This window comes from Kogia breviceps, chromosome 8 (assembly GCF_026419965.1).
Source record: "Kogia breviceps isolate mKogBre1 chromosome 8, mKogBre1 haplotype 1, whole genome shotgun sequence".
NCBI classification, from domain to species: domain Eukaryota; kingdom Metazoa; phylum Chordata; class Mammalia; order Artiodactyla; family Physeteridae; genus Kogia; species Kogia breviceps.
In genome coordinates, this window is record NC_081317.1 from 32,825,384 (window position 1) to 32,845,219 (window position 19,836).

At 42.1% G+C, this 19,836-nt stretch overlaps 1 protein-coding gene across 2 annotated transcripts in view; it reads right to left on the reverse strand.

Moving 5' to 3' along the window:
• IARS1 (isoleucyl-tRNA synthetase 1) overlaps nt 1–19,836 on the reverse strand; it is an 86,696-nt gene that overhangs the window by 32,603 nt on the left and 34,257 nt on the right. For both annotated transcript variants that reach the window (XM_059072397.2, XM_067041113.1), the window contains exons 10-19: nt 15,118–15,213; nt 12,027–12,149; nt 11,414–11,505; nt 10,384–10,482; nt 7,875–8,001; nt 6,559–6,632; nt 5,986–6,180; nt 3,769–3,855; nt 1,990–2,073; nt 714–858 (exon numbers count right to left, since the gene is read on the reverse strand). In XM_059072397.2, the coding sequence (XP_058928380.1) occupies nt 714–858; nt 1,990–2,073; nt 3,769–3,855; nt 5,986–6,180; nt 6,559–6,632; nt 7,875–8,001; nt 10,384–10,482; nt 11,414–11,505; nt 12,027–12,149; nt 15,118–15,213 (1,122 nt within the window). The remainder of the gene's footprint in view (nt 1–713; nt 859–1,989; nt 2,074–3,768; nt 3,856–5,985; nt 6,181–6,558; nt 6,633–7,874; nt 8,002–10,383; nt 10,483–11,413; nt 11,506–12,026; nt 12,150–15,117; nt 15,214–19,836) is intronic.

The window sequence follows — 19,836 nt, forward strand, 5'->3', positions numbered from 1 at the left end:
GTAGTTTACTAAGGTAAGGAATCCTACTTTTAAGGTGTTGGAGATAAAAAGATGAGTGGTACCTGAGCCCTGACCCCAAATGGAGTCTAGGAAGCATGCACAGGCACATGTGCAATGAAGCCTGCTGGCCTGAGAGCAGTTAGTAGGGGCAAGGGAAAGGGCTTCTCAGAGGATGCCTCCCAGGCCAGCAGGTAACTGCTCTGAGGCACTTTTATATGTATCACAACCACTATTTTTCATCCCAGCAACCCAATGAGAACTTCTCTCACTTTCAGAGTCTCAGCCCAAATGCACTCAAGTGGCCTTCCCTGACCACCCATCTGCAGCAGCCTTTACTAGGCACTCACTCTGATAGTAGCTGACACTTTACTGGCTCCCCCATCACTAAGTCCCCAGTACCAATTTGGCTGGCTAAATGAATATCCAATGCAACTCTTCTTCAACAGGTGAGGCTTCTGTGTCTTGCAGAGGTGAGCATCTACCCAAATGGTGAAGTTCCGGTCCTGTGCTCTTGGCCCAGCATGGACCCCAGACACCTGTCACACTTTCATCTATGGCCTCCCCAGTGGCTCTGAGCACCCACCCACGGGGCCTGTTAGCTCCTGTCTCCCATGGACCTCTGCTTCACAACTGACCCCTGACCGTCTTTCGCAAACCCAGCTCAACTCAGTTCAGTGGGGCAAACCCTACCCCACAGCACTGCAAACCCACACCTTCTGTAGCCTCAGGACGTTCTGGATGAAGAAGCGATAGGCATTGTACCAAGGTAGCAGCACATCCTTCAGGACATCTCGAACACCCTCCTCCTTAAAGCGGAGGTTTTCTGCTCTCACCACAGGGGAGTTAATCAGGTATAATCTGGAAGACGAGAAAAATTACATGGAAAAGGGATTTAGACAGTAAACCAAATATTACTGACATGTTGACAGGGCAATACCCAAATCAGCCCTTTTTCTAAAAAAGTGGGGAATTATAAATGCACTTCTAACAGTCAATTTAAAACCAACAAAATTCTTATTTTGTGTAAGAGACCTAGCAAATTATAAAGGGGAGACCAAAAGTGCCACACCAAAATATGGCACTGAACTAACCTAGAAGCATGCCCTGGGCTGGTCCCAGTACAGGCCCCAGGCAGTATGGCAACACTAAGAGGAAGAAGCCAGGCCCTCCTTCCAGGACATATGTGCAGGCATCAGGGAGTCACAAGGAATAGCCACATGTACTCTGCCAGCACAGAGGGACAAAGGGGGCAGAGACCAGGGATGTTGTTAAACATCCTACAGGACAGCCTTCAACACAAAGAATTAAGAGGCCCAAGTTGTCAGCTATGCCAAGGTGAGTCTAACAGATAACTGGGGGTTGCAGGACACCCCACTAACTGCTCCTGGGCAACATGGCAACCGTGAACGTGCTTGCCCACAGCCCCTGGGTGTGGGTCTCTGTGTTCATAACAGGAGGATGCTGAATAAGATCTCTGTGGTGCCTTTTAACCTGAGCACTCAATGTTTATGACTATGACTATTTCAAGCAGTATCTCACATTTCTCTAAAAACTTTTCAGTATTTTTATTTGCTCTAGCATAAATTGTACCTCACATGGCTATTTGAGGAGTAAGTGTAAAATTGAAATTAATGATATAAGAGAATTCTAATATCAATAAGACAGGGAACCTACAGAAGGAATGAGGCAAAGGCACCAGCAACTAGCCTGGAGTACTTGTGCCGCTTAATAAAATCCAACACAGAGCCTCCTCTTCCAAAAGACCTATAGATATAGAAACATCTTTACTATTCAGAAAACCACCTTGGGGGTTTAAAGTCGACACCATACCAATGTAATTCTCCATGTAACAGATGTGCATTTTTTAAAAAAAGCTAATTATAAACCAAATTAATAGAATGATTAATATCACTGAAAACATGATTAACAGAATGTAAGATGCTTAATAAGAAATGACAAATACACATAAGGCAGAGCATTGGTTTGTACCTGAGGGCATCAGCACCATATTTATGAATGACTGAAAGTGGATCTGGATAATTCTTTTTGCGTTTGCTCATTTTTTGGCCATCACTTGAAAAACAGAAGGGAAACACCAATTAAATAAGTCAACATCACAGTTTATATATGGTTACAGGTTATCTACAAATTGGAATACGTAAGTGCAAATGGGACACAAGCTACTACTAAGGCACAACAATAGGTTGTTTAAGCTTCTTTTTGAATACTGTAGCAAGTCAATGGAGAAGTTTCCAGATAAATGGCAGCAGGAAGATGCCAGAGTGTAACAGTGAAAAAACAGAGCCTTGGCATTTATCCCAGAGAAACGAAAACTTATATTCACACAAAACCTTAGAAAGTTCACAGCTTTATTCATAGTCAGCAAACACTGGAAACAACCTCAATGTCTTTCAGCAGGTGAAAGGTCAAACTGTGGGTCACCATGGAACACTGCTCAGCAATGAGAAAGAACTATGGATCCATAAAACCACCTGAGGTATCTCCAGGGAATTACAGTAAGCAAAAAAAGCCAATCACAAAAGGTTATATATGATATGCATCCATTTATATAACATACTTGAAATGACAAAATTACAGAGATGGGGAATAGATTAGTGGTTGTCAGGGGATGGGGATTAGGATTGAAGGCTGAGGTGGGAGGGGTGTGAAGGGGTGGGGTGGGTATGGTTATAAAAGGGCAACAGAGGCATCCTGTGATGTTGAAACAGGCCAAGTATCTTGACTGTGCTGGTGGATACAGGAACCCATATATGAGATAATATTGCATGCAATAGCAAATGAGTAAAACTGGGGAAATCTGAATAAGACTGGTGGATTCAATAAACATCCTGATTGTGACAATGTGCTACAGTTTCAAAAACGTGACCACTGGGGGAACCAAGCAAAGCACACGAGGAGTCTCTATTAATTTTTACAACTATAATTCAGTGAGATTTTCAATTAAAAAAAAAAGTACAGACTATAGAGCCAGACTGCCTGGATATAGAACTAGAATTTCACACTCTTTTGCTGTATGACCTTAATTTTTCTGCACTTCAAATTCCTCAAATGTCAAAATGGACAATGAAAGGACCCATTTCAAATAGTTCTGGGGAATAAATGAGTGAAGATGTGTAAAAGCTCAAAACAGAGCCTGGTAGAGTCAGTGCCAGGTGTCATCTCCCACCTTGAACAGCACATGAAGCAAGGTATCTAGGTATAAAAATTTCATTTTCTTCTTTTTATTTGTTTTTACTTTTAATGACTAGAGGCAGTAGAAGCAAAGGAAAAAATAAGGCTCCTCTATAATAAGCCTCTAGAACCAATAGCTTCCTCATATATTAAAAACAGGAAAACAAAAATCTATATTAAAGGACCAGTGTACAGATTTAATAAGAGCTATAAGCAAAAGTACTTTATAAAATTCTAAATGACAAATGTTATTTTATCACTAGTAGTATCATGGGACACATGTCCTCCCCTCTGTCCTCCTCTATTAGGCTTAGCTCTTAATGCAGTCCTTCTCCTAAGACAGGGGAATATGCAGACAGAATGTTACAGGTTGAGAAGCGCATAAGACAGGAGTTGGATGAAAAGGGAGAGGAGGAAGAAGTATAAAGGCAGAAGGAAGGAAGAAAATAGGAACAGAACTGGGGCATTCCTGAATTCCTCTATTCACAAAGAATGGTTAGATCCAACCAGAACATGCTGAAAGAATAAAGGAGATCAGGAACTACAACTTATTATTACACAAGGGAGTGCACCTGCCTTGCCAGGACGAGCCCATTCACAATCACATTTTTGAAAGGCGGCCGTCCAAAGAGAGCTGTAGCCAGCACCAACAGGGTGTAAAACCTGGAAAAAAACCCACAAAGAGTTCAATAAAATAAGAAAAGGAATTCAAGCATAGGAAAAAAAACTGTGTTTACTTATTGGACTGAATTTCTATTTTAGGTAAGTTACACTTGATAACCACAAAGCAATGGTTCTTGATCCTGGATACATCAGAATCATCTGGGGAGTGCTGAAAAATTACGCACAGGACCCACTGCAGACCAGTCATATTAGAACTTCTCGCTAGAAAAAATAAAATGAACTTTATTTAAATCAAATAAAAGCCCTGGAGTGAGGTACTGACCCCCTGCTGGGGACAGTACTATCACCTTCCTTGGGGAGCTAGTTGGACAGCCACAAGGCAGAGCAGGGCAGCACTGGGTGGCCTCTCAGGACCTCCCAGAAATGCCAGGCTGGAAATCCAGAGATGTGTTGCCTTTAGCACAAGGTCATATGGGACAGTCTGATGACAAAAGATGAAAAAAGCACTCTCATCCAAAAGTTAAAAGCCAGTCTATATGAACATAGAAAATGTTTTTATTCTATCAGATATCATTCATGTTTATATGCTAGCTAGATTGTTCCCTAAAAGAACTCTATCACATCCATGTAAGTAAATAATGCACTTGTGTCATCTCTGACCTGATTTTGCATCCCAAGAACATCACCAGACACAACTAATGAGGACGGAAATCAGACAGGTCAGGAGGACCCTGGTTCTTATGAGAGGCAGCCCATATCTGACAGAAGGCGAGGGAGGCAATGTGCACATGGGGACCCACGTGAGGGCTTTTAACAGTTGCCAGACATGGCAACTCCTCAGAGAAACAACTTATTGGTGAGTCATCTGGCCCTCTCTAAGAACAGGAGTTTGTATATGGTAGCTGTTTCTATAGAAAAATGGATTGGATGAAAACATTAAGAAAATTAAGGCTGGAATTCCATCAGTTTGTGATGACTACAAGTTGCAAAGACAGAAAATGATACCAACATTCTTTAAACACTCCTGTAGAAACATTACTAATGAAAGTATAATTAGAACCTGGGTCAGCCAAGCACATGCATGAAGAGAGGGTAATTCATCTTTTTCTAATTAAGAGGATGCGCGAACTGCTTTAGATAAGGCATCAGATAAAACCAATGCCAAAGTCCTCCCCACCACGTTTTTTTTTTTTTTTAAGATTTTTTTTTTTTTTGTGGTACGGGCCTCTCACTGCTGCGGTCTCTCCCATTGCGGAGCGCAGGCTCCGGACGCACAGGCTCAGCGGCCATGGCTCACGGGCCCAGCCGCTCCGTGGCATGTGGGATCCTCCCAGACCGGGGCACGAACCCGTGTCCCCTGCATCGGCAGGCGGACTCTCAACCACTGCGCCACCAGGGAAGCCCTTTTTAAGATTTAAACCTGGATTTTTTAGAATGTTATGAGGCTAGCCTTAACATCTTAGTACATTTTCAACTCACCCTCCAATTTGTAGCACCCACTCCAGTATCCTGTATGTAAATATCCACTAAACACTGTGTAAATGATTTGAAGTAAACAAACTAAGGACACATTGTTTTGTATCACTTAACCTTTCCATACACCAAAATCTCTGTATTCCAAAATGTGAATGAAAGAAACAATTCAAACTCTAAAACTACAGCCCTAATATAGTGTGAGATTCCTGCTCAAAAGACACTTTTATGGTATGTTTAGTGGTGAGGGGCAGAGGGCAGGAGCAGAGCCTGTCTTGTTTGACACAATCTCCCCAGCACCCAGCTGATAAATGCTAAATGCTCAGTAAAATACCTGTTAAATCAAATCAATAAAACACTTTAAAGAGGGACCTCCCTGGTGGCACAGTGGTTAAGAATCCGCCTGCCTATGTGGGGGACACAGGTTCGATCCCTGGCCCCAGGAAGATCTCACATGCTCCGGAGCAACTAAGCCCGTGCGTCACAACTACTGAAGCCCGCGTGCCCAGAGCCCATGCTCCGCAACAAGAGAAGCCACCGCAATGAGAAGCCCGCGCACCGCAACGAATAGTCCCCGCTCGCCTCAACTAGAGAAAGACCACGCACAGCAACAAAGACCCAATGCAGCCAAAAATAAATAAATAAATAAATAAATAAATATAAATATAAAAACACTTTAAAGAACAAGAAACATACCATCCTCTGGTTTGGTCAATGCCTTCAGCAATGAAATCTGCAGGAAATGCATCCTCAAACTCCCTCTTGTTTTCAAATGGATAATGAATTTGAGCATAGGGCATGCTGCCACTCTCGAACCAACAGTCAAACACTTCAGAGATGCGATGCAACAATCCCTTCCCACAGCGTGAAGGAATGGTCAGATGGTCAATGCTAGTAAACAAAGAAGTAGCCACTTCTATTAATTTTAAGCAAAACAGAAATTACAGTTTAATTGCCAAGAGGAAACACAATGCCCTCACAGCTCTTTCATATGCAACTGCAAACAGAAATATCAGCAGTTATCACAGGATTTCAGAGAGCACCATCGGGGCTCCATCTGGAAGGTTATATACCAAAGTCTCCTGACATCTAACTCAAGGACAAGAGGCCACCTTTCCTCAATATGACATGAATCATCAACACGAAGTAATTCAGCAAACTAGTGTTTGATTTCTACATGTGGCTCTGTGATCTGATACAGAGACCATGTCTTAACAGGCTACCTATCCCGATACTGAACTGAAGTGAATCAAACATTCAGAAACTGACCTCTCTCTGTGGAGATCTGAGATCTTTGCTCCTGACAGTTCTTCCAGTTCTGCCATTGACCCAACACACACCACCTGTCAAAACAAAGTTAAAAGGCCTCAGAGCCAAAGATCAGAGTTAATTTATGTAACATTCATGCTTAGGTTTAGAAACCTTTGATCTTCATGAGTTATCATCAAGGTGGTTTACCTCATGAAAGACTATAGGTCACTGTCTGAATTGGTGAGCAGATTTCACTTCTTTGCTATCTACCCCTATATCAGAGGGATTCCCTACAAGGAGAGAATTTCATAGCCATCATCTCAATGAGTATTTCTTGAGGGTCTGCTATGTCCAAATCTCTGCCAAAAATAACCAGCATAAGTGAAATGCCTAGACTGTTACTCCAAGGCATCTTAGTTTGTTTCTGGCACTTGAACTTGGCTCTTTAATCTGAAATCTTCTCAAGTCAAAGCTGGAACTAATTTATTGTGCATTAACTGGACCAAATAGATTGCAAGACATTAGGATTATATTCATGTAAGGAGGCTGGGAGATGGGCCCAGCAGTGGCATTCAGAACAGGGTGAGTCATCTAACAGGGGCCGTGTAGCCGGGCTGCACCAGCAGGAGCTGCTGTGGGTTCACACCCAGAAGTCATCTACTACCTAATGAATACCCACAACCTCTTTCTCTGCCCTTCCAGCTCAGTCCTGAAAGTCCTCTGATTCAGTTACTTCACTGTTGCCTTTCAGGTCCCTACTGGAGATTTACTGAGGTCCCTGGGCTGCTGCTGCTGCTCATGACTGTTCTAATGCTGTCAGCATTGGACAGAGGGAATAGATCTATATACCTATGTATGTATTTATTTAGAGACACACACACACACACACACTTGATTTTAAATTAAAGGTCTGCAATGCTTTGGTAATTTTTTTAAGTCGTCCTTTTTTATCACTATAAGACCGTTTTAATATGCTGTGACTTAGTGCAGTGGGTGGAGTCTCTGTTCTGTTCATCAGAAACTCAAAAGGAGAAAGAGCTCTGAGCAACACAAGATAAACAATGTGAGGAGTTTTCCAAGAAAAATACAAATTATATTTTTCACTTTTACACAGAGGGAAATTTAAAACTATATTTAATTAAAGTAAAAATAAATTAAAATCTTAAAAACATATTCTTATTTATGTCATGATTCTAGGAAGGAACAAAGGAAAAAAAAACTGATGCAGTAGGAAAGGGGAAAAGAAAAAAAGAAACCATATTCTTTTACCCCATACTGAGATGCATGAAGTGCTTTAGCAAAAATCAACACAAGTAAACACTGCCCTGCCTCACCTCCTCAAAGTCATCACTGACCCACAGTGGGATAGGAGTGCCCCAGTATCTGTTTCTGGAAATTGCCCAGTCACGTGCATCTTTCAGCCAATTTCCAAATCGCTTTTCTCGCACAAACTCTGGGACCCTGCAATAAACAGATCAGATAACCAATCACATAAAAACATTAGTAAGTAAATTTGTAAATTAGATCTGCATAAGCCTTTGGAACCTAACATTCTGGAAAGGCTGAGCTCACTCCTAGGAGAATGTCTTCCAAATGGACAGCACCAGAAGACCCACAGAGGCTGTTTCTGCTATGAATCCATCCCAGGAAGATGCTCTGTAATATGAAACCTCACAGCACACAAGCTTCCCAGTCCTGCTCTCCAACTGCAGGACTGCCACAATACTTTAACCAATCACCATGACAACAGCTAGCCTGATCTTACTTAGATCTAGTCTTCAGATCATCCATACAATAGCGCTTTTACTGAAACTCATTAGCAAGGGCTCTTAATCACCTAAGTAAGAGTCTGAATAGGCGGGGTTATGTGTAGCTGGTGAGAAGCTGCCTCTCCAGGCTCACCTGCAGTTCCCCTGCCACTGCACTTTAGGCTCTAGCAATAAGGCAAGTTCCTTAGAATGCAGCTTCTTACCTCACTGCCTCTGCCCATGCCCTCCCTCCACTTCTATAACGTTCACCCCGCCACCATCCTTCCCTCAGCCACCCCCCTACCCAAGGCTCTTATAGCTTCTGACTGGTAAATGACTCCTTATTCTTTAAGGTTCAGCTTTGTAGGAAATGCTGCCAAGCTCAAGGCTGAGTTAGGGCACACGTAGGCTCCAAAACATTCTGTCCTCTCAGGTGCTGCAGTTACCATCCTAGGTCAGTTTATAGGCCTGCACACCTCTCGCCACCACCCCCAATGAGGCAGCCATACGAATATTCTATATTCAGCACTCCACTAGGAAACTAAAGAGCTTCTTAGGTATAAAAATGAAAAAACATTTTGCTCCTGAGAAATTCATTTTGCTAAGAAATATAGGAAGCCATAGCTTTCTTTTACTGCCCCAAGATTCTCCCCATTCTTCCAAAATCAAATGCACTATTTCTTACTTCCCCAGAGAACACAACTTAAAGTCAAGTTGGATTCTTGGGGAAAATAAGAAATAGTGATTACCCTCAAAACTCTCAGGGAAAAACATTCTTCTGGAATACACAGTCTATTTTTTTTATCATTTTTGCACCTACAGGTTGAAGTACAGTAGTCCCCCCCATCTGTGGTTTCATTTTACATGGTTTCAGTTACCCACAGCCAACCGTGGTCCAAAAATATTAAAAGGAAAATTCCAGGAGTAAAAAGTTCGTAAGTTTTAAACTGCACGCTGTTCTGGGTGGCATGATGAAGTGTTGCACCCTTGCACTCCATCCTGCCTGGGAAATGAACTATCCCTTTGTCTAGCGTATCCAGGCTGTATATGTTACCCACCCATTAGTTACTTAGCAGTCATTTCGGCTACCACATCAGCTGTTGATTATCTCAGTGCCTGTGTTCAAATAACCCTTATTTTTACTTAAAAATTGGCCCCAAAGGGCAAAAGCAGTGATGCTGGCAATCTGGATATTCTCTTACCGTGCTTAATTTATAAATTAAACTTCATCATAGGTATGTAGGTATAGGAAAAACACAGTATATACAGTATAGGGTTTGGTACTATCTGTGTTTACAGGCACCCACTGGGGGTCTTGGAACATACCCCCTATGGAAAAATAGAGGAACTATTGTAACACCTCTCTGCAGTTTAGATATTAGCTGAGGAGAGAAAGGCTTCTGTCCCTGCAGTGTTTATCCATGAAACCAGTGTACACAAGACCGCCATATTTTAGGAACTCAACAAGTGTCAAAATAGTAAGTGTAAATGGCTTTTGTAGGTATATCCAAAAATAAATGTATATCCTGAAAATGACTATTATTTAAAGCTAATGGACTCTGAGAGTACAGCCAGTTTTCCAAAGTCATTCCATTCTTTAAATCAAACAAATGGCAACTTCTCATTTCCACTGGGTTTAAAAAAGAAAAATGGCGGGCTTCCCAGGTGGCGCAGTGGTTGAGAATCCGCCTGCCGATGCAGGGGACACGGGTTCGTGCCCCGGTCCAGGAAGATCCCACGTGTCGCGGAGCGGCTGGGCTCGTGAGCCAGGGCCGCTGAGCCTGCACGTCTGGAGCCTGTGCTCCGGAACGGGAGAGGCCACAACATTGAGAGGCCCGCGTACCACAAAAAAAAAAAAATAAATAAAAAGAAAAAAGAAAAATGTTCTCCTATATGTCCTGTCATAAGAGGGCTGTTTCTTCTGTTATATAATATTATTTAAATTATTTAGTGTTCCTGAATAAACAGAAAAATAGCTATTATTACAATATAAAATAAAAGATGGCTTTTAAAATTACTATAGCTTGAGGGCAGTATAAACCAGTACTAACTACATGACAAAGGACATTATGAAGACACACATCTTATTGCTCACCAGTAACATAGGTCATTGTTCCGCAGCAGCTGGTCTACCATATGCTCCACCCGAACGAACCAGCTAGGCACTGCTTTGTAAATGAGGGGAGTGTCTGACCTGTGGAAGCAAAAATGCAGAACTTGGCTAGGCAGACTGAGGTATGCAGGGGCAAAGGGTAAGACTGACCTTTAGTTTCTTACTGATATCACCACCAACTATTAGGCCTTCTACTGATATTTATTTCTATTGCAAATACTAATGTCTATGTCATCTCCCTCCATCTTTCCCTCCATCTTTCACAAGAAGGTGAAAGCTAATAAGAGAACAAGAAAAAATATAGTTCTGCTTGTGTGACAGTTGACTAAGAAATGATGTCAACCTCAGCAAAGAGGAAACATGGGAACAAAACGTGATGCCACTGAACATTCCATTTTCACCTATATCTTTATAGTATGATGTTATATTAAAACTTGTATCACAGGGACTTCCCTGATGGCACAGTAAGAATCCGCCTGCCAATGCAGGGGACACGGGTTCGATCCCTGGTCCTGGAAGATCCCACATGCTGCAGAGTAACTAAGCCCATGCACCATAACTACTGAGCCTGTGCTTTAGAACCCATGAGACACAGCTACTGAGCCCACGTACCACAACTACTGAAGCCTGTGTGCCTAGAGCCTGTGCTCCACAATGAGAGAAGCCACCACAATGAGAAGCCCATGCACAACAACAAAGACCCAATGCAGCCAAAAAAGAAATTGCACATTTTATTTCTCACTAAATTCCATTAGAAAATTTTAGAGATATATCTCATCCTAGAGAACTGTGATCCCAACACAATACATAATGGTATATGCCTATGTTTCTTACACCTAAGGAATGAAATAACTATATATATGAATTCATAAAATTCTCCTTAAAACAAGAATGAAGTTTTCAAACACTAATTCTAAAGGATACAAATGAGATGGGAACCATGAAATGATGGAATGAGCACACATATCAAATGTATCCACAAAGCTGAAGCTCGAGCTACATTTCATCTCACCTCCAGCAGAAAGGGTAGCTGTGGGTGAAGGTGCTGGCAACAAGAAGTCGACCTTGTTCCTTTAGGGTCCTAATGATATTTTTGTCAGCATCCTATTTAAAAAAAATTTAAAATCTAGCCATTAAAATATCCTACAATACTTAGTAATACAATATAATTAAGTATATTACTAAACTTTGTTATTTTGATACCTTTACTATGAATAAAAGGCACAAATAACAAATGTACTATAAAAATACTTGGTCCACATTTCAGCCACTGTGTAACTTTAAGTACTTTTAAAGTACGTTCTAGACCACTTAAGGTAGTGAAGTATTCACTCAGCAATGATTACCCCAAGGTCACAAAGCTGTTTCTGGAGTCACAAACTGGAGCCCACTTTTTCTGATTCCTACCTTTGAAATTACAGCATGCTTCCTCTGAAGATACTAGACCCTTGGAATGAAGCTGATAATATGTCTATTTTTTCTGATTTTATGTACTCAAACAAAACAAAACAAAAACTACTTCCTGGGGAAAAAAAATCCCACATATGGAAGCTATTTAACAAAAAACTGATTAATGAAAGAAGTACAATGAAATTGACACCTTTCTAAGCCATAGAGATACAGACCTTCACATACTGTCCTGCAAAATCTGTCACTTCCCCTGTGAAACAGCCTGAAGCATCCACAGGGCAAACAGGGACAGAGTCTTTCTGAATGATGTTGAAATCCATACACACCCGATAGTCATCCTGGGGAAAAGGAGAAAGGTAGAAGAAGGGAAGAATAAAACAGTTAAGTGTGGGTGTGGCAAGAGAGGAACATAGGAGGCAATAGATTTATAGGAGAATTTTTCAGTATTCTGACATATAAATGTATCCAACTTTCATCATCCTCTCAACTGAAAGTTAACTGAAGGATCATTCAGAGAATCCAGAGCCCTATAGCAGGGTTAGGGGATTAGATCAGTCTTCCCAGCCATTACTTCACAAACCCCAAATATAGCTGAGTATCCACTAAGTAAGAAGAAAGATGACACATATGAATACATTAGAACAAAATCAAATTTGATTTATAACAGCAGCATGTATACACATACATGTATGCACAAAGCAGAAGAACATACACGTGTAAGGCATGAACTGTTTAGTATTGCACAATGCTTGACGTGCATATGGATTTGCATCCTGTCAAGGAGTGCCTGAAAGGATGGCAACAGTGATCTAAATCCAAATTATTCATTTTATGGGAATTCCCTGGTGGTCCAGTGGTTAGAACTTGGTGCTTTCACTGCCAGGGCCTGGGATCAATCCCTTGTGGGTGAGCTAAGATCCCGCAAGCCGTGTGGTGTAGCATGCATAAATAAATAACTTTAAAAAAAATAATAAATAAAACAAACCCCAAACTATTCACTTTACAAATAAGTAATATGGACCCCAGGCAGGCTGGGTACACCACAATGCTTCAGGAATACATTTTGAGCAATGTTAACAATAATCAGGGCAAACACATAAAGTGCCATATCAAACAGTGCTCTGAACATCTGACTACATTACATTAGCTCATTTAACCTTTATAATGATCCTGTGAGGAAGGCAGATAGATGTACTAGGTTTTCATCATGTGTTCCCCTCAGACAAACCAGCAAGTATCTCCATTTTACAGATGAAGAAGCTGAGGCACAAAGAAATAACTCAGCTGCAAAGTGGCAATGCTCACATTCAGAACCAAATAGCCTGGCTCCAGAGTCCAAGGTCTTTACCTCCGTGCTATGCTGTTTGAATCTAAAATTAAAGGGATTGTCTTGGACTAAATAGTGAAACCAAACCCTGGTTTGACTCCAAGATAAACTGGAAAGCCAGTATGGTTCCACCTGGGCCTATGTTCAACTCTCGCTATGCTGAGAGGCTGCCTACTGTGATGTGACATGTGCGTGTGGCACATGACAGCCAAGGGCAATGACAGCCTGGCCATGAAGGAAGACCCTGAAAAAAAAACACTAAGCAACACAGACAGGACAAGCCCCAAAGTCCAGCAATTTGAACTATTTAGTATAGAGCAAATAGCCCTACTCAATTTGACTAGCTAAGAGCAGCATTCCTGAATGGAGCCAGAATAACAGGTGATGTTCAACATGGTCATGTAGAAGTCTCCACTCTGTGGAGAGATCACATAGCACATTGTCTGGCAAAGCCGCAACATGCAAGGTCTCTTGGAAAATGTCTACCAAGTGGGGTTAAAGGTTGAAATGTAAAGATCTGATCTTCTATAACATTAACCTGCCTGGCATTCAGGACAGATACATACCAAGAAGTTACCTTTTCATTATTTATTAACAGTGGAACAATGACACCAGTTGGTCCTAAAATTATAATGAATAGCTGAAATTTGACTAGTTCCTAAAACTCAAAATAGTATTATCAAGAATGCTTACTTTCCATCTAATTTGAATACTGACCAGGTATTAGGTGATATTAAGCAATTGTTAATTTTATTGGGTATAATGGCATGGTGGCTATGTTAAAAATAAAAGTCCTTATCAGTCAGAGATGCATACAGAAGTATTTGCAGATGAAAGATATGATGTTGAGGATTTGCTACAAAACCCTCCAGCCAAAATAAAAAAGGTGTTGGGGAAGGGGACAGGGAACAAGACAGATATAATAGAAATTCCAAATTAATAATTAAAGTAGCTGGATAATGTGAACATAAGGAATTATTATATTTTCTTTACTTCTGTGTATGTTTGAAGACTTCCATAATAAAAAACTCTGCAGAGATTAACTACGGAAAAAAAAAAAAAAGACCAACGGAGACAGACTAGCTTCATTGCCTCTCTCACTGACAAAAAGATCAAGCCAAGAGGAATTTGTCGGTCCCCAGTAGGTGCTATACCCCCAGCAGTGACTGTACACACTCTTACAATGTCAGGCACTGTGCTAAATGCTCTATATGGATGATTCCATTTAATCCCTATAGTTACCCAGACGGGCAGGTACTATCATTCCATGTCACAGAGGAGGAAAAGAAGTCCAGACAGGCTAAGTAAGTTACCCAGGATGGCCTGTTAGTGGCAAAGCTGTGACCTAAGGTGAGGTCTGGTTCTAAATGTGTGCCCTTAATCCCTATGCTGTTTAATTCATATACCAATTACATTAAAAGGATTACATTTTTGGAAAAATTACTCTGGGTAAAACTTAAAATTAACCACACTGCATAGCTTTGAGGAAAGAGGTCAAATTCTCCCTTCTGATCATACAGTATTTATTTAGTCAAGAACACAGCAAAGGTGACGGAACCTTTCAGTGTTTTGATGGTTGTGGTGACTGTATGACTCTATGCCCTTGTCAAAACTCCCAGAACTGCATATCATAAATGGCAAAGTGTATAGCAAGTAAACAGTGAATGAATGAAAACACAGCATGCCTTTCAGAAAGACTAAATGCCCAGCAACACTCAGGATTTAGCACACCATTTTCAAAAATCAGCTCAGGGTGAAAAGGAATTACTGATGCAAGTTTTATAAGGTATCTCTGGGGGCAGTGAGTCTGAAAAGAGGTTAACTCCATAACGTGAAAAACAGTGAGAAAAATCTCTCTTCTCTCTCTGCCTCTCTCTCTCACACACACACACACACACACACACACACACACACACACGACTCAGTGGCAACTGACGTTTACGTCTTATAAATGCATTTGCAAGACATATACTACTCACAGCACCAAAGTAAGGAGCTTGGTGTACAACCCCAGTGCCTTCTTCCTCCTTCACATAGTTGTCAACAAGCACAGTAAAAGCACCGTTCTCTTTACACTGGAAAAGAAAGGTTATCAGGCTTAAAGAATAAACCAATACCATACCATAATATTAATTTAATAACAGTTTTTGGTAAAAGCCTGAAAAATCTTTTAACATGCGAAATTATTTTCAGAAATAGAAAAGACAGAATAATTCAGATTGGGAAGAAACATGCTAATTCAATACATCGTTTCCATGAATAACAGGTCATCACTTATAAATGAAATAATTATTTGAAAACTTGCAGAGAAAAATTTCTAACTTTCTTCACCACAAAACTGTGCTTTTTCATCAGTTCTTCCAAGCTCACCCCTGCCCTAGAATGCAGTTTATCGTGAAAATGTCTCAGACGATGTGCTTCCTTAACGATTCGCTTCCTGGTATATTTTCAATCACTGCATATGCTTTGCTGCTCCTTTTCCTTTCAGTCCAGCTCAGGTTATTCAGTAATAAAGGAAAACCTTGGAAGAATCGGGATGAGAGCTGACTTACAAGTTCTAGTTACAGGTACTTCACCTACTGTAACACTGAAGGGAAATGTTTTCAGTTTGATTTTCTTTGTAACAACAGTAAAGTCAGGTTCATACACATAACACTACAGACCTACTTCTACCTTCATCTCTTAATGTTTCTTTTCACATACCCTTTGTTTCAGCCAAATTGACCCTTTGCTCTCTTACCTCTCTGCCTTTGCAAAAGTACTTTCAGAAATTATTTTCACATTTAATCGTACAATCCTGTGAAAAAGGCATCAGCAGTCTGATGATTTTTGTTTTTTGTTTTTTTTGTGATACGCGGGCCTCTCACTGTTGCGGCCTCTCCCGTTGCGAAGCACAGGCTCCGGACGCGCAGGCTCAGCAGCCATGGCTCCCAGGCCTAGTTGCTCCGTGGCATGTGGGATCTTCCTGCACTGGGGCACGAACCCGTGTCCCCTGCATCAGCAGGCGGACCCTCAACCACTGCGCCACCAAGGAAGCCCATCTGAACAAAGATGAAATGGTTTTCCCAAATCATATAACTAGTAATGACCTGAAAGAAGGTCTTCTGGTTCCAAACGCAATTTTATTTTCAACTATATCACAACTCTTTAATTCCCTGGCATTCACATAAAACTAAACTCGAAAAATAACTATGATTTTTTTTTTTTTTTTTTTTTTTTTTTTGTGGTTCGCGGGCCTCTCACTGTTGTGGCCTCTCCCGTTGTGGAGCACAGGATCCGGACGCGCAGGCCAAGCGGCCATGGCTCACGGGCCCAGCCGCTCTGTGGCACATGGGATCTCCCCGGACCGGGGCACGAACCCGTGTCCCCTGCATCGGCAGGCGGATTCTCAACCACTGCACCACCAGGGAAGCCCTAACTATGAATTTTTAATTGCTATAACCTAAGTCACCTGGAAATATTTTTGGTGTGGTATGATAGGTGCTAAAAGGTGTGTCTTCAATAGTTTAAACATGGAGAGATAATATGTGGGTCCTTAGAATCAGATGTAAGAACATGGACTACAAAGGTATCTTACTTTTTCTAACAAAGAAACCCTGCATTGCATTCCTATCTCTCGAAGTCCAGTTTTAGATCCTTCCCCTGCCAAGGCTGAACTGGGTCAGCATTCACACAGAGAGCTATAGTGCTGTCCTTCACAGATAGCATCTACTCTCATAGCTCCCACTTAATATTTCAGAACATGTGTATTTTAGGTATACACCAGATGATTTTTGTCTTCAAAGAATTTGCAGCATCTTTCTAAAACTCACCAAATGTTCTAGAAATTTCAGGAAGCTAACTGAATGGATAGTTGTTGCTCTTAAACAACTTAGATCAGTATGAACTGAGTGCATATTCCAGACAGACTTCTGATTTAACCTAAAGTTCCTATCTATTGTGTCCAAGTGCATTTTCTGAGAGGGTTGAACTTTCCTTAGGTTCTCAAAGGGATCTAGTATAAGAGGTTTTAAGACAAATAAAAACAAATACAAGATAAAACAAAACATGTTATGATACAGAAGAATGCAGGAATGATATTTTTCAGAGGGAGAAACCAAAGAAGCATTTCAAAAAATGCTTTTTTTTCAGATGGCACCTGAGTTTAGCCTTGAAGAGTGTCAAGCTGATATGACATTAAAGAAAGGTGAGGGTTTTTTTAAAAAGAGGAGGAAGACAATAAAAACAAAGGCAGGGATAGAGGAAAAGAAAGGGCCAGTGTGATTGAAGCAAAGGATATGTTTAAATCAACATTAGGGAATGTGGTTAGGGAGTAGGACTGCCTTGTGTCAACTGGAGTATACCCATTGAGGAATGTGCTGGCAAATGACTGCAGACTCACAGGGAGGGACCAGACCAGGCAAAGTGTTTGGAAATCCATCAGCAGCAAAATGGAATGAGGAAGAATGCCGTTAGTTAGGAGATAAGAAACATGGGAAAACACTCAGGCGCACAAAAATGTAGAGGCAGATGTGATGTTGTGGACAGAGCCCAAATAGCAGAGATCACCAGCATTAGCCAAACTCTATCCCTACACTGAATCAGAACAGAGGTAAGCAAATATTTTATCCTGGGCTATGGTGTAAGGTTTTGCTGGCTAATGCCACGTCCAACTGAATATAATTTCCACATAATGTGTAAAACCAGGTCTGAGAGCGTTGCTCAGTATTTCACTCCAAGACCTATAAATAAGAACCAACAGGAAATTCCTGCTGACTTTATTATTTTGTTGTTGGTGGTGGGGTTTACAGCTACAGCTGTGGATTCTGTTGCCAGAAAATGGGAAACCACATAAAATAGCTTTGTGATTCTTATAAAAACTAAGTTACTAAATGTCTGAGCTTAAAGCAACCACGTCATCAATTCCTCGAAAAGAACTCTACTTTTACAAACACGGTTCTGTAAAAGCAATATCTTAAATTTATAAAAACAAAACTCAAAAAACAAAAAAACAGGAGACAGCTGGGAAGATGGTGGAAGAGTAAGACGTGGAGATCACCCTCCTCTCCACAGATACATCAGAAACACATCTACACGCGGAACAACTCCTACAGAACACCCACTGAAGGCTGGCAGAAGACCTCAGACCTCCCAAAAGGCAAGAAACTCCCCACATACCTGGGTAGGGCAAAAGAAAAAAGAATAAACAGAGACAAAAGAATAGGGATGGGACCTGCACCAGTGGGAGGGAACTGTGAAGAAGGAAAGGTTTCCACACACTGGAAGCCCCTTCGCTGGTGGAGACTGTGGGTGGAGGAGTGGGGAAGCTTCGGAGCTGCGGAGGAGAGTGCAGTCACAGGGGTGCGGAGGGCAAAGCGGAGAGATTCCCGCATGGAGGATCCGTGCCGACCAGCACTCACCAGCCCGAGAGGCTTGCCTGCTCACCCGCCAGGACAGGTAGGAGCTAGAAGCTGAGGCTCCAGCTTCGGTCGGATCGCAGGGAGAGGACTGCTGGCGCGAACACAGACTGAAGGGGTTAGTGCACCACGCATAGCCAGGAGGGAGTCCAGGAAAAAGTCTGGACCTGTCGAAGAGGCAAGAGACTTTTTCTTGCCTCTGTTTCCTGGTGCGCAAGGAGAGGGGATTAAGAGAGCTGCTTAAAGGAGCTCCAGAGACAGGCACGAGCCACGGCTATCAGCGCGGACCCCAGAGATGGGCATGAGACGCTAAGGCTGCTACTGCAGCCACCAAGAAGGCTGTGTGCGAGCACAGGTCAGTCTCCACACCTAGCTTCCTGGGAGCCTGTGCAGCCCACCACTGCCAGGATCCTGTGATCCAGGGACAACTTTCCCGGGAGAACACACGGCGTGCCTCAGGCTGGTGCAATGTCACGGGGGCCTCTGCCGCCGCAGGCTCACCCCGCACCCGTACACCTCCCTCCCCCTGGCCTGAGTGAGCCAGAGCCCTGAATCAGCTGCTCCTTTAACTCCGTCCTGTCTGAGGGAAGAACAGACGCCCTCCAGCGACCAATATGCAGAGGTGGGGCCAAATCCAAAGCTGAACCTCGGGAGCTGTGCGAACAAAGGAGAGAAAGGGAAATTTCTCCCAGCAGCCTCAGGAGCAGTGGATTAAATCTCCACAATCAACTTGATGTACCCTGCATCAGTGGAAAACCTAAATAGACAAAGGATCATCCCAAGTTGAGGAGGTGGACTTTGAGAGCATGATGTATTATTTTTCCCCTTTTCCTCTTTTTGTGAGTGTGTATGTGTATGCTTCTGTGTGAGATTTTGTCTGTATAACTTTGCTTCACCATTTGTGCTAGGGTTCTGCCCGCCTGCTTTTTTTTGACTTAAAAAAAATGTTTTTTCTAGGGCTTCCCTGGTGGCGCAGTGGTTGAGAATCCGCCTGCTGATGCAGGGGACACGGGTTCATGCCCCGGTCTGGGAAGATCCCACATGCCGCTGAGCGGCTGGGTCCGTGAGCCATGGCCGCTGAGCCTGCACGTCCGGAGCCTGTGCTCCGCAACGGGAGAGGCCACAAAAGTGAGAGGCCCGCGTATCACAAAAAAAAAAAAAAAAAAAGTTTTTTCTTAATAATTACTTTTTATTTTAATAACTTTATCTTATTTTATTTTACTTTATTTTATCTTCTTTCTCCTTCCCTCCCTCCCTCCCTCCCTCTCTCTCTCTTCCTACTTTTTCTCCCTTTTATTCTGA